General features: G+C 44.2%; 1 protein-coding gene across 1 annotated transcript in view; it reads right to left on the bottom strand.

The window, feature by feature from the left end:
• The window catches only part of ahr1a (aryl hydrocarbon receptor 1a), a 290,646-nt gene that overhangs the window by 54,831 nt on the left and 221,526 nt on the right, over positions 1 to 14,289 (bottom strand). Inside the window, exon 6 of the mRNA XM_072509176.1 lies at positions 1,441 to 1,571. Coding sequence (XP_072365277.1) covers positions 1,441 to 1,571 — 131 coding nt within the window. The remainder of the gene's footprint in view (positions 1 to 1,440; positions 1,572 to 14,289) is intronic.

The raw sequence follows: 14,289 nt of genomic DNA, 5'->3' as shown, positions 1-14,289 counted from the left end.
GCCCCGGGCTGCCAGCAAAAGGGAGAATCCCGACTTTGGAGGATTCAGCCCCTGGTCTCCCAAACGGAGAATTTCGCCCAGAGTTTCTTGGATTTTAAGTAGTTACCCGCACAATTCGATAACTTGAGGAAATGTTCAGGTATTCAAAAAAGTTGACTCTGAAGAAGTAATTCTATAAGATTTGCTTGCTGCAGGCATTGGCATACAATTTTTAAAAATTCCCTTCTAGTGTGAAATAATTAGCAATATTGCTCTAGTCGAAAAAACAAAAACATTAAACAAGTGAATAATTCTTGTTTGAGACTTACGACATTGGCCATTAATTTTGTTTGACCTTACAACTTTAGCTTTTTATATTTTCTGTGCGTAAGTTGAGGAAAGTGCAAGATGGTAATACTGTAGTGAGCCATACCAGGCATGAGGGACACAAGTGAACAGGGCATCCCATAATTGATCAAATTGAAGTTTAAGTGAAGTTGACAGGGAAAAGATCTAAAAGGAAATTTAGAGTAGATGGATTCAATACTAAATCAGATCCAAACTGTAAAATAAAGAGAGGGAAGGGAAGATTGTATTGAGAAAAAGAGAAATTAGACAAAGGAATAGTAAAAGAAAATAATTCTAAAACTTGAACATTTTCAACAGGAAATGAGATACCACATTTGTAAAGTTAATTTTCAGTGCCAGAGAGTTTGGCTTGCAATAACTAACAGGTATCACAACTATTAACGGTTACTTAGGCCGAAATGAACTTTCTGTGCCGAGTTTAGTCTGTGTCTACAATGTAAATACAGCAACATCACGCCACTCAATGCATTTTAAATGTTGAGGAAGAGAGTGAGATACTGCTTTCTCAAAGTTAACAGCAGAGCAGCACATTTTGGATGAATGTTCTGACTTCGCATTTAATCCACTCACCTACAGTTTCTGTAGTATTTGAGCATAAATAATGTTAACTTCCATTATTTCAATCATCAGTTTGTCAGAAAACTATAGACCACTGTATCTTTCTGAAGATTTTAAAGCACTTAAGATATACTTTTAAACAAATGATTGCATAATTTCCGCATGATGCCCATTCAGAAATTAATAGTCGGTCGAAGTTACATTTTCTATCAATCTATCACTGAGTCTTCTGCAATGCAGTATTCAGTCATCAATTTCAAAATGCTTTATATTGTGAACTTGCATTAATTCTCCCATATGATCAACTGCCAGGAGTCATGCCTGTTTGGAACATGGCTGTCTAGGAATTATCTGAGCACCTATTAACATTGTTTCACAATATATTCTAAAGCAAGTGCTTTCTAACTTAGGGCATTGGAATTACATCATACAGAGGACTAAGTGACTATGGTTTAATAAATGTGTTTCATTATTAAACAATTTCATGTGAATGTTGAACAGTGAAGAAAACAAAAAGGTCAAAAATAACTTTACCAGAAATCCAGAGGAATTATCTAGGAGACATCTTAACCTGCATACAAAGTTCCTTTCCAAAAATGGTGAATTTTCTGGAGGAAGATGCTCAGGACTGTAATGGGTGATTGGTATTGGAAGGCTATTTTCACCTGAATGAAAGATAATGTCACACGTCAAAGAGATTTAGAATATGAAGGCCATAGAAAAATAAAACTTGGGCAGAATTTTATGCTCGCCCCAAAGCAGGTTCTGAGGCAGGGGTAAAATTGAATGAATGCATGCCCCCCCACTTCCCCCACCCTGCCGGAACCCATCCTCTCAAACCCAGATGCAATTTCGTGCTTGGGCAGGAAACCCACCCATTCACCTATTAAGGTCGTGATGTCCATTTAATGGTTGTTGAGTACCCACTTAGTCCCTGGCCAATCCACAAACGCCACGATCACCACCACCCACCCACAACTGATCATCCCCCAATCGGCAGCCCCCTACCCTTCCACACCAGGACCTACCCGTTTCAAAGGTCCTGGGACTTAGTCCCATTCAGAGCATCGCAGTACCACTTCTGGCCACTGCAGCCCTGTGCCTGGCCCAGTTGAATATTTGTTGGCCAATCTGATTGTCCGATAGCTCTCACGAGGCAGACTTCCTTCCAAGGGCTGACGGAAGTCCCGTCCATCGCCAGTCAATGCTCAAATGAGCTTTAAATGGCAGTGGGAGTTCGAGAGTTGCCGGTTGCGTGTTAGGAGCTGACTCTCAGGATGGCAAGCACTGATCAATCACCATCCTGAAAATCTTACCCTTTGTGTATTTCACATTGTTTAGAAGTATTCTAAGGAAAGTTTTCCTCGTGCATAACATAGTAACCATCCAAAGTCATCAGTGCACATATTTGCCCTGTGTTATATTATCATTTCTAAATTCCCAGCGATTATATGGCAATCCAACAAATGCAGACATCATCCATCAGACCCAAAAGACAAAGAAGCAACACCATAACAAAACCTCCCTCTCCCACATGAAAAACAGGACATGTGGGAATGCTAAGTGTGATGCACTTTCATTTTGGGTTCAGATGACGGAAACAATAATTATATTCCTGACTTGATCATCCCCAAATATCTGTAATTCTTGTTGTTCTACTATCTTAGTTCTATCCTTCACAGAGTAGTTAATGGATTGATTGAAGATTACGGACATTGCTTTCAAGAAAGCAGAGATTAACTGTTAAAAATAGAAGTTCTCTGCAAACAAGAGCATGGAACAGAATTAATGCCAGATGTTGAGCTTAATGACAACAGAGCAAAAAAATGCATCAATAGTACTTTGGCAGAGCATGAAGTTGTTGCATAGAAAGTTTTCTGAAAACTGGAAATTAAATTTATTCCTTGCCACTGTTTGAAGAAAATAATCAAACATAAACTGATTCAAAACACAGCACACTAAACAGTGTCATATGGTATTTGGTGTCCACCTGAATATGTTGTTAGGGTTTCAGTTTAATGTCCCACCTGAAAATTAGTACCTCTGACAATGTAGCACTCGGTCCTAAACTGACATGTTAAGTTTAATTATGTTATATGCTTATGTCCTTCGAAGCAAAAGTACTAACACTTGGGGAATTAAAAGTGATGCACAGTATGAGCAATGTAATAAATGCACAATAACAAAATACCACAAATAAGTACACTATTAATTGTAATGCTGTCATGATGATGTGACTTGTGCATGAATTATATCAATCTGTAATTTCACCAGCTGACCAAACACATACTGAACTGTTTAAAAAGCACTTTTTAAAAACAAGAATAGATACTGGCTTAAGGTGGCTGTGACAAGTCACCTGATATCTGGTACTGCAAGTTGACCAACTTCTGGAAAGTTCCAATGTGAATCACAATTTGGACATGTTCAGACACCCTCATGGAATTTCACACCTGAGGGTGTCAAGAACTACTTTAAAAGGATTTACTGAAAAATGAATCGGACCTAACATTTACATGTCTATAAAAAGTCTGCAAGAACTATAGTTACGTGAAAGATGTTTCCCTATCTGATCAAGATGGATAATGACTCATTCAGGGGTTAATGACTGGGACGCCACACAATCTAATCATCCCTGTCCATGAAAGAAAAGCAACCATCAGTTCAGACAAACAAAAGTCTTCGGAAATCATTATATATAGAGAGAGAGAGAGAGAGAGAGCGAGGTCATGTGATTGAAGTAACCATTTTGAAATCTGTTTAACACAGCACACAAGTTGCTGAAGGCAGAAGTGGTCAGTAGTCTGGAAAAGCTGAAAAATAAACAGTAACAAGCTCCCTTCTTCTCAAGTCAAGGCCCCCTCTCTCTTTTCGGAATAAACATGTCATCCAGTTCGAGAAGCCAACTCTACCAGAAATCTGCCAGTAAACTGAGATCTCATAATAAGTGCAACATCTACATTTAATTGCATCCAAGAAACTGGCTGACCTAAATCAACCGCCAATTTCAAAATCTATGCCTCAAGGACAATCAAAGAATACTTGACTGTATATATTTTAAAATGTGCTCTAACTACCCTTATTTCTGATACATGTGTGTTTGACATCGCGGGCGGGATTCTCCGTGCCCGACACCAAAATCGAGAACGGCGATCGGGTTGGAGAATAGCTCCCGATGCCGAAATCGCGGAAGGCATCGGTTTGACACCGGGTCGCGATGCTCCGCCTCCTCCAAATCAGCGTTATTGCAACACGTGCCGTGCGCAGTTACAATTGGGTTTGCATCTCATTATCAGGCCCACCCACGCTGTTCCGCCTACGATGGCCCGAGTTCCCGACGGCGGGGTCCACGTGTGGTCTCAACAGTCGTGCAAAATGTGTGGTGCCTGCGGGGAAGTAGTGAGGGTGCAAGGACAGTGTTCAGCACCGCCATACATAGCCCACAGTCGTGCTGCTGGCCGGGGGGGTTTCTGCCAGGGCTGGGGGGAGTAGTGGAGTGTGGCCAGGAAGTAGGCTGTGGGGTCAGGGTGGATGGGGACGCGGTCCAGCACAATTGTCGCCATCTTTACAGGCGAAATCGGTGCGAGTGTGGGAGGGTGTAAGCACACGCGTAGCTGCAGCTTGTCAGCCCTGCGCATGTCCATCATGGACCCGCCGATTTTCCCACCATTTGTTGCATGTTCTGTGCCTGGGTGGGAAGATTTAATGGGGCTGAAGGTACAACGTTAATCATGTTAAGTATATTGTAATGGATTCAAATTCTTGCAAATCAGATTTGTACCATTCCTGTGAACCTGATCATGTCATTGGGGAGGGTCCAGGAAGATCGCGTTCCAAAGCCCTGCCTTTGGTGCAAATCCCGTTTTTTGCCTCTCGTGAGATTTTGCAGCCATTACAGAATTTGCGCCCACTGCTAACGCACCCACTAAATCCCACCCAGTAAGCTTGTGGAGAGAACAGGCACAAACTCTACTTTGCACTAGAAGAGGCAAATTGAGGCCACATTTAATACAGTTTGAAAAGAGATTGGAGAATATATGAAATGCTTAATAAAGGAATCATGGGTAGAACGATGCAACACATTCTGCCTTATTTGTCTAGGGATGTATTACAAATGCAGACAAAAAGGAATCAGATATCACAATACATTCTACTCATGTTCATTATTTCTATTAGCCCCTCTGTCCATTTTGAATTGTGTCAAAATGGGGGTTAATCTTTCACCTCTCATACTGCCCATTAAATGCATCCAATGTTTTCAGGTTTTTGCTGCTAAGCAACAACTGCTGCACTGACTGCATATTTGGTTGGCACTGGTATTTCTGCTGCTCAAGGCATCTATATCTATACTAAAGTGCTTGCACTTTTTCCATGTGGTAAATTGAACTATCTTTAGGTACTGGACAGTAATTTTAAAAAAAGTTTCAAATGCCATTCATAGTGATTACAAATGTTCTGACCAAAAGCCTGGGTCCAGGGTCGACACAGAAGATGAACCCTTCAGATTAACACACTTTCTTGAAACAGTTTAGCTTTGTAAAAATGAGGCTCATCATTACTACACTAACATCTGAATCATTTTTGTGACAGCACACGTAACTGGCTGTGTACAGTGTACTGTGAAGTGATTGTGCTCAAGTAATCTACTTGGCTCAACGACTGGATCAGCTTACAGTTTCTAAAGTAGTGGTGCATGATTTGAAGCTTATGCTCTGTGCTTAATTTAGCCAGCAGCTGTTATGAAAAGACACATTTATACCAGCAAGTTTACTCTGGAGTGTGGACAAACCTCAAAGGCATTCCAAAATAAAAGTCTACAAACATGAATTCAAAATAATATTAAGTAATCTCTCAGAAAAAAAATTAAACTGATATTAAAAGATCATAACATGCTACATTAAATACCTTATTTTAAAGGCAACATTTCAGTCTATGTGGCTCAGTTTGCCTTGAATGATTCTAAACCTTCAGACTTTCCATCCTTCTGTAGGCGCTGAACACCAAGCATCAGAGCAATGTATCACAATTACTTTACACCATTAACTGCTTATAAATATTAACTGTTCACCGTTCTTCTTTGTGGAGTCCTTACTAACTGCTAATGATTGACAGCAATAACAATTGGGTGGACCACCAACTTTGCAGGGATCAAAGGAAAGGAAATTTGGGTGGAGTGCACTGGATGGAGCAGTGTCCACTTCAACACTGCTCATTTGTGTTCTCAAATAAATAATTTTGATCAAAACAGTTCCACCTTCCAACAGGAACTACACTTTACCTTTCCAGATTTAAAATTTTGATGATGGTGACTGATCGGAAAGAGAATTACAAACTGTGGGTGGGATTTAACTAAATGGGAATCAAAGTTGTCTAGTGAGTGTGTATAGCTGCATGTTTCCCGCGCTCGCAGCGCCGAGAAGCACAATGCTATAAAATGGTGCTCGTGTTAGATAGGGGGCCTCAGTAGGGAATGTGCAACCGAGGCCGCACATTCCCGTTTTGTGCAGAGGACCGCCGCTCGCCGGAACTCAGTTTAGCGAGAGAGCGAATCCCGATCTCTGGAGCCGCCAAAGCAACCCCCAAACCACCACCCCAAACCCCAACACACAATGGGAGGATCCCCAGCCACCCCCCAACACCCACGCAGGGCACACCTTGGCCCGATCACCCCGCGCAAAAAATGCAAGCTTGGCACCACCAACCTGGCACCATGGCAGTGCTCTGCCAGCAGCAGCTGGCAACTTGGCAGTGCCAGGGTACCATTCTCCCCAAAGGGCCTACACCTGGGGGCTTCCATTCCCCTAGGAGATCCCCGTCCTGTCCGGTCCCCATTGGTGGAGACCAGTACTGAACGGCGCTCGTTCGAGGTCCGAGGCGAAGGAGATAGATCCCATGCCTCGGGTGCATTGAGAATCTGCACATTAAAGTGAGACTAGCTGTCTCACTTTAATGTGCAGATTTTGCAAAGAGTGATCACGCCCACAATGCACTGTCTCGTGAGGTGGCGTTAGGTCTTGTGAGGTGTTGTAAGCGGGGTCTCCCGGCTTCTATTGGGTCTTTTGGGCATAACGTGGTCGAAAAAACGTGCCATATATTTACCATTTGTAGGCAGAAGGGTTTCATAACTTAGGAAGCGTAACCCTTCAAAATTAAGGTTAGCTGATCGTGATCTTGTAGCCAACACTAACCTTGGTGTCAAGGAATGTTGAAGTAATGATAGTACAGCCCTTATACAAAACGGCTGTCAAAGCTAGAGTAAGACTTTTTTATGGGCAAGGGCAGGACAGCAGCCCTTAAAGGCTATTGATAGGTGCAATATTGCAAAGTGTAAGGTCACTCACTGTCATCTTTGTATTGGAATATTAGATTAGGCGGGGGCAGCATGGTTGCATTGTGGATAGTACAATTGCTTCACAGCTCCAGGGTCCCAGGTTCGATTCCGGCTTGGGTCACTGTCTGTGCGGAGTCTGCACATCCTCCTTGTGTGTGCGTGGGTTTCCTCCGGGTGCTCCGGTTTCCTCCCACAGTCCAAAAGATGTGCAGGTTAGGTGGATTGGCCATGATAAATTGCCCTTAGTGTCCACAATTGCCCTTAGTGTTTGGTGGGGTTACTGGGTTATAGGGATAGGGTGGAGGTGCTGACCTTGGGTAGGGTGCTCTTTCCAAGAGCCGGTGCAGACTCGATGGGCCGAATGGCCTCCTTCTGCACTGTAAATTCTATGAGATCACTAACAGGTGTTGTAAGCGGGGTATGAGATCTCCTGAATCCCTGCGATAGCCCGACGCCGGCGTGAAAAGCAGTGCGAACCACTCCGGCGTCGGGCCGACCGGAAGTTGCGGAATCCTCCGCTCTTCCGGGGGTTCGGCCGACGCCGGAGGGGTTGGCGCCGCGCCAGCTGGCGCCGAAGGGCCGGCGCGAGTTAGCGCATGCGCAGACCGGCCGGCGTAATCGAGCGCATGCGCAGGAGGGTGTCTTCTCCATGCCGGCCATGGCGAGTCCTACAGGGGCCGGCGCGGAGAAAGGAGTGCCCCCACTGCACAGGCCCGCCCGCAGATCGGTGGGCCCCGATCGCGAGCCAGGCCACCGTAGGGGCCCCCAGGGGTCAGATCCCTCCGCGCCCCCCACCCCCCCCAACCCCACCCCAAGGACTGCACCAGCCGGTCTACTAGCCAGGTTCCGCTGTATGGGACCATGTCCAATCTACGCCGGCGGGACTGGCCAGAAACCGGGGCAGGGAGAATTGACGGGAGAGCCGCTGCCAACGGCCCCCGACTGGCGCGGCGCGATCCCTGCCCCCGCCTGAAAACCGGCGCCGGAGAATACTGCAGCTGGCGTCGGGGCGGAACTCACGCCGCCCCCCCGGGGATTCTCTGACCCGGCGGGGGGTCGGAGAATCCAGTCTAGGATATTTGGCTACTGCACCAATATTTTTCTGCAAAAGTGACCTCGGTGAATCCTACCATCCTGATTGGTTTGCTCACCATACACTATAAATTTCCTCTTTTTCAGGCAACTAATTCTTTTTAACAAAATCATAGGGGTATAAAAACTGCACTCTCATAGCCTGCTGTGATTTTAATCGAGTAAATAAAGTAGGTGTGATAAAGTGAGTATTCACTTTCAGACAGCACTCATATTAAATGATTCCTTGGAAATCACCATGAAATTTCTTCTGACTTTTTAAACGGTGCACCTTGTGCTCAGTTTACATTTGATGTGCCTTCTGGGCATACTTAGGACACTGATCATAAATAATATTAGCAAGTGAATGTTGACAAAGAATTTGCTGCAAAAATTAGCTTTGAAGTAACACTAAGGGCCTCAATAACAGAAAGCATTTAGGAATATGGGGCGTCATTCTCCTGCCGGGTCGGAGAATGGCCGTTGGCCGCCGTGAATCCCGCCCCCGCCGAAGTCTCCGGTACCGGAAATTGGGCGGGGGCGGGAATCGGGCCGCGCCGGTTGGCGGGACCCCCTGATCAATTCTCCGGCCCGAATGGGCCGAAGTCCCGCCCAGAAATTGCCTGTCCCGCCGGCGTAAATCAAAGCTAGTATTTACCGGCGGGACCAGGCGGCGTGGGCGGGCTCCGGGGGGGGCGCGGGGCGATCTGACCCCGGGGGGTGCCCCCACGGTGGCCTGGCCCGCGATCGGGGCCCACCGATCCGCGGGCGGGCCTGTGCCATGGGGACACTCTTTCCCTTCCGCCTCCGCCACGGCCTCCACCATGCGGAGGCGGAAGAGACTCTCCCCACTGCGCATGCGCGGGAAACTGTCGGCGGCCGCTGACGCTCCCGCGCATGCGCCGCATTTCCGCGCCAGCTGGCGGGGCAACAAACGCCATTTCCGCCAGCTGGCGGGGCAACAAACGCCATTTCCGCCAGCTGGCGGGGCGGAAATCCCTCCGGCGCCGGCCTAGCCCCTCAATGTTGGGGCTCGGCCCCCAAAGATGCGGAGCATTCCGCACCTTTGGGCCGGCGCGATGCCCGTCTGATTGGCTCCGTTTTTGGCGCCAGTCGGCGGGCATCGCGCCGTTGGGGGAGAATTTCGCCCATGGTCACTAATAGTGTCAAGGAAAAGTGGGCTTTTCAATAAAATTTGTGATAAGAACAATTCTGATTAAAATAGAAGTGAATTTTTTGCATGCATTGTTAACTGAGCATGTGTTCGTACATAAGAGGTAAGAGGCCGAAGCAATTGCTAATAATGAAGCATTAGCAATGCAAATATCAGCTATAAGTAACAGAAACGGTATACAATATCACTTGTTGCACAGGAGAGAAACAGCAGGAAAATGAGCAAAAAATAGAATAGACAGAGAGAGATAAATAACTTGGATACACATTCAATTAGAAACGGGCAGCTGGTTGAAGTGTATATCATACAGGGATCTGGTTGAAGTTAATAGATTGAGGGAGAGAGGGTGGTAATTGATAATTCCTTTACAGTATTAGGAAATAGCCATGGGCAAGGCAAACATGCAAGGTTAACAACTTTAGAAAAGAAAAATCAGATTTTGTGGAGCAAATATAGCTAAAATAGGATTGATGTTTTAAGAATGATGAAGTGATTGGGTAGATACTGGTTGGATATTTTATTTGAGCATGATAGGGATTGCATTTAAACACTGAAGCAAAGAAATAAATTAGCTGACATGGGGTATTTATATATTTAATTAATTAAATTTAGAGTACCCAATTAATATTTTTCCAATTAACGGGCAATTTAGCATGGCCAATCCACCTACCCTGCACATCTTTGGGTTGTGGGGGCGAAACCCACGCAAACACGGGGAGAAAGTGCAAACTCCACACGGAGAGTGACCCATAGTCGGGATTCGAACCTGGGACCTCGGCTCCGTGAGGTAGCAATGCTAACCACTGTGCCACCATGTTGCCCCCACGTGGGGTATTTATTTCCACAAAGTCACAATCATCTGCAAAAAAAAATTACCAAAACATGTGGTGGTTATAGAGTGGGTTTGGATTGGCACCAGTTTGTTTTGAAAAAAGTGAATCGAACAGGGCATTTTCAGTTCCAGTTGTTATTTAGCTGGGATTATAAGAATTTATACACTATTACTATCTCTTGAAGCCTTGATGAATTGCATTGGAGATCCAGAGAGGAATCTTGTGAGCATTTATGCTGAACTGTTATCCTTTCTCCCAGGAAAATGCACCATGAGGGGGTTAGCCAGCATTGCATCTTGCACCATGTTTAGTTGGGATGCAATTGACCACACTGATACCTTTCCCCTTTGTTGTATATTCTGATCTTTGATCAGAAGCTGGACAACTGGTTTAGCCATAAAGCACATTTGGGTGCTGCTTTTGTCTGCTAAGAACATTACCATTCTAAGATCATCCTGGCATGCTAAGATACTTGGATGCTTCTGCTTATTTTCTCTATTGCAACTACTCTTCTTAAAACCATCTCCATTGTCTTCTCCATCCTTACCTCCAGCAATAATTAAGCAGAGCTCATGAAGCTCACTGTTGTTAATATCAGGATTATCCTGATCACGTGCCTCTGCCATGGCTCGCTCTTCAACGAGCCAATTAGGCCAAACTTCATCCAAAACTTCCCACTGCCCTAGATTTGAATTCACATCTTTCTCTAGTTTTCTTCTTATCCCCTCCCATGTCCTCTCCAAGCGCACATCCTTCATGCCTCAATCCCACCCTCTCTAAACTACTGACCATCCAATTTCCCTTCCTAATCCTCGTAAACTGATGTTGTTAATGATTCTCTCTCTTGAAATATGTCTTTGTTATGGATTTCCTAAAAAACACCCGTTGACTCTACTGTCTTTGCAAATTATTTCCTCATCTCCAATCTCCTTTTCCTCTCCAATGTCCTTGAACATGTTGTTGCCTCCCAATTTTGTGTCCACCTTTCCTGGTACTCCATGCCTGATTCACTCCAATTAGGTTTTCACCCCTGTCACAGTTTGAAAACTATTTTTAAAGCCACAAATGACACCCAGTGAGACTGTGACAAAGGTAAACTTCCTTCCTGACTTTATTTACTGCCTTTGATATGGGTGACCACCCCATCCTCCTCCAACAACGCTCCAGGTAGAGCTGCACTCACTCAATTTCATTCACATCTACCTAGCTATTGCTACAGAATCACTTACAATTGCTTCTCTCCCCGCTCCTGCACTGTTGCTTCTGGTGTCCCCCAAGAATCTATCTGTGTCACCCTCCTAGTTCTCATTTAAGCCCGTCCTTTGGTGACAGCAGCCAAAAGCACATAATCAGTTTTCACATGCACACTACCGACTTTCAGTTCGGCCTCAGACTCTTCCACTGTTATTAAATTATCTGACTAATTGCCAGAAATCCAACACCGGATGAGAAGAAATTTTCTCTGATTAAACATTGGGAAGACTGAAAACATTGCCTTTAGTCCTTGCATCAAACTTTGTTCCTCAGCTATCAACTCCATCCTTTTTTCTGACAACTGTTTACTGCTAAATCAGATTGATCCCAACCTTGGTATCATATTTGATATCATGTTGAGCTTCCAATCCCATATCCAAATAATCACTAAGATTGCCTATTCCTACTTTTAACTCTGCTCTTGCCTCAGCTCATCTGCTTCTGAAATCCTCATCCATGCCGTTGTTACTTCTAGACTTGTGTTATGGGCTAGGGTTTAGAGAACCCCAAAGTGTATCATGGAGTTCCCCTGACCCAGAACTTTTAATAGGTTGTGTTTGGGGGCACACAGCCCACTCTCCAGGTGTGGTACTGCAGAATTGGAGAAGTATTTTTTAAAGCAAAACAATGTTTATTCTATGAACTCAATTTAACCTTTTCAAAACATAGTGAACATCTTAGCAACCATCAATTCAAATACAACCCCCAAAGAATACAACATTAAGTAATCCTTAATAACGTCCCAAACAACATCCAGAAGACAAAAGAAACACCTTTTAACAGAAGCACATCAGGTTTACATTCACTACTGAAAACCTTTATAATTCCGAATTCACCAAATGATCAAGAGATAGTCTTTTCATGGCAGAGAGATCAACAGTACACCTGCTTTGTCTGGCTTCAGCTCCAACACTGAAAACGAAACTGAAAAACACCCTGCAGCAAACAGCCTTAAAACGAAAGTAAAAATCTGACAGACAGCCCAGCTCCACCCACTCTCTGACATCACTGCAGTAATAAACACCCATTTCTTAAAGGTACTCTCACTACAGATATTTATATACACGTCCATTTATAAACACCCATTTCTGAAAGGTACTCTCACATGACACTTGACTAATCCAATACACACTTGGCTGGTTCCAGCATTCTACCAATGCAAACTTGAGTTCATCCAAACCTTTGCTGCCCCTGTCTCAATTTGCACCAAGTCCAGTTCACCTTTCATCCCACATACGCTGGCCTACACCACCTCGATTTTCGTTCTTCATTTCAAATCTTTCCATGGCCTCTCCTCCTCCCGATCTCTTTAATTGCCTTTATTCCCGTAACTCTCCAAATTATCATCCAATCCTGCCATTTTGTGTATCTCCGATTTTAATTGTACCACCACTGGTACAATTACCTTTTCAACTACCTAGGCCTTTAGCTTTAGAATTCCTTCCTAAATTTCTGTATCTCCCTAATTTACCTTTCTTCCTATATGATGCTCCTCTTTGATCAAACTTTTGGGCCAATCTGCCAAATGTTGCCGTATGTGCTTTGTTTCATTATGTTTCTATGAAGTGCCTTATGACGTTTTAGACAGTTTAGGAGAGTGGTCCAAGAAATGGCTGATGAAATTCAATGTGGGCAAGTGCGAGGTCTTGCACTTTGGAAAAAAGAATAGAGGCATGGACTATTTTCTAAACGGTGACAAAATTCATAATGCTGAAGTGCAAAGTGCAAAGAGTCCTAGTCCAGGATTCTCTAAAGGTAAACTTGCAGGTTGAGTCTGTAATTAAGAAAGCAAATGCAATGTTGTCATTTATCTCAAGAGGCTTGGAATATAAAAGCAGGGATGTACTTCTGAAGCTTTATAAAGCATTAGTTAGGCCCCATTTAGAATACGGTGAGCAATTTTGTTCCCCAAACCTCAGGAAGGACATACTGGCACTGGGGCGGGTCCAGCGGAGATTCACACGGATGATCCCAGGAATGGTAGGCCTAACATACGATGAACGTCTGAGGATCCTGGGATTATATGAAAAATGAAATGAAATGAAAATCGCTTATTGTCACAAGTAGGCTTCAAATGAAGTTACTGTGAAAAGCCCCTAGTCGCCACATTCCGGCGCCTGTTCGGAGATGCTGGTACGGGAATATTCATTGGAGTTTAGGAGGTTGAGGGGATATCTAATAGAAACTTACAAGATAATGAATGGCTTAGATAAGGGTGGACGTAGGGAAGTTGTTTCCATTAGCAGGGGAGACTGGGACCCGGGGGGCACAGCCTTAGAATAAAAGGGAGTCACTTTAGAACAGAGATGAGGAGCAATTTCTTCAGCCAGAGAGTGGTGGGTCTGTGGAATTCATTGCCACAGAGGGCGGTGGAGGCCGGGATGTTGAGTGTCTTTAAGACAGAAGTTGATAAATTCTTGACTTCTCGAGGAATTAAGGGCTATGGAGAGAGAGCGGGGAAATAGAGTTGAAATCAGCCATGATTGAATGGTGCAGTGGACTCGATGGGCCAAATGGCCTTACTTCTGCTCCTATGTCTTATGGTCTTTATTACATTAATAGCATTATATAAATCTAAATTGTTGTATTTGTGTGTAAGGTTTTAAACAATAACTATATGTTGAGAATATTATGGAAAATAATAATTTCTGGAAAATAATAAAATAAATCAGCTAGCTGGTTCCAAGAATAGAAATGAAGGAACTTTGTTTTATTGGCTC

Source organism: Scyliorhinus torazame, chromosome 6, assembly GCF_047496885.1.
Source record: "Scyliorhinus torazame isolate Kashiwa2021f chromosome 6, sScyTor2.1, whole genome shotgun sequence".
Taxonomy (NCBI): domain Eukaryota; kingdom Metazoa; phylum Chordata; class Chondrichthyes; order Carcharhiniformes; family Scyliorhinidae; genus Scyliorhinus; species Scyliorhinus torazame.
Note: the sequence above shows the minus strand (reverse complement) of the source record. Positions and strands in the feature narration are given on the sequence as shown.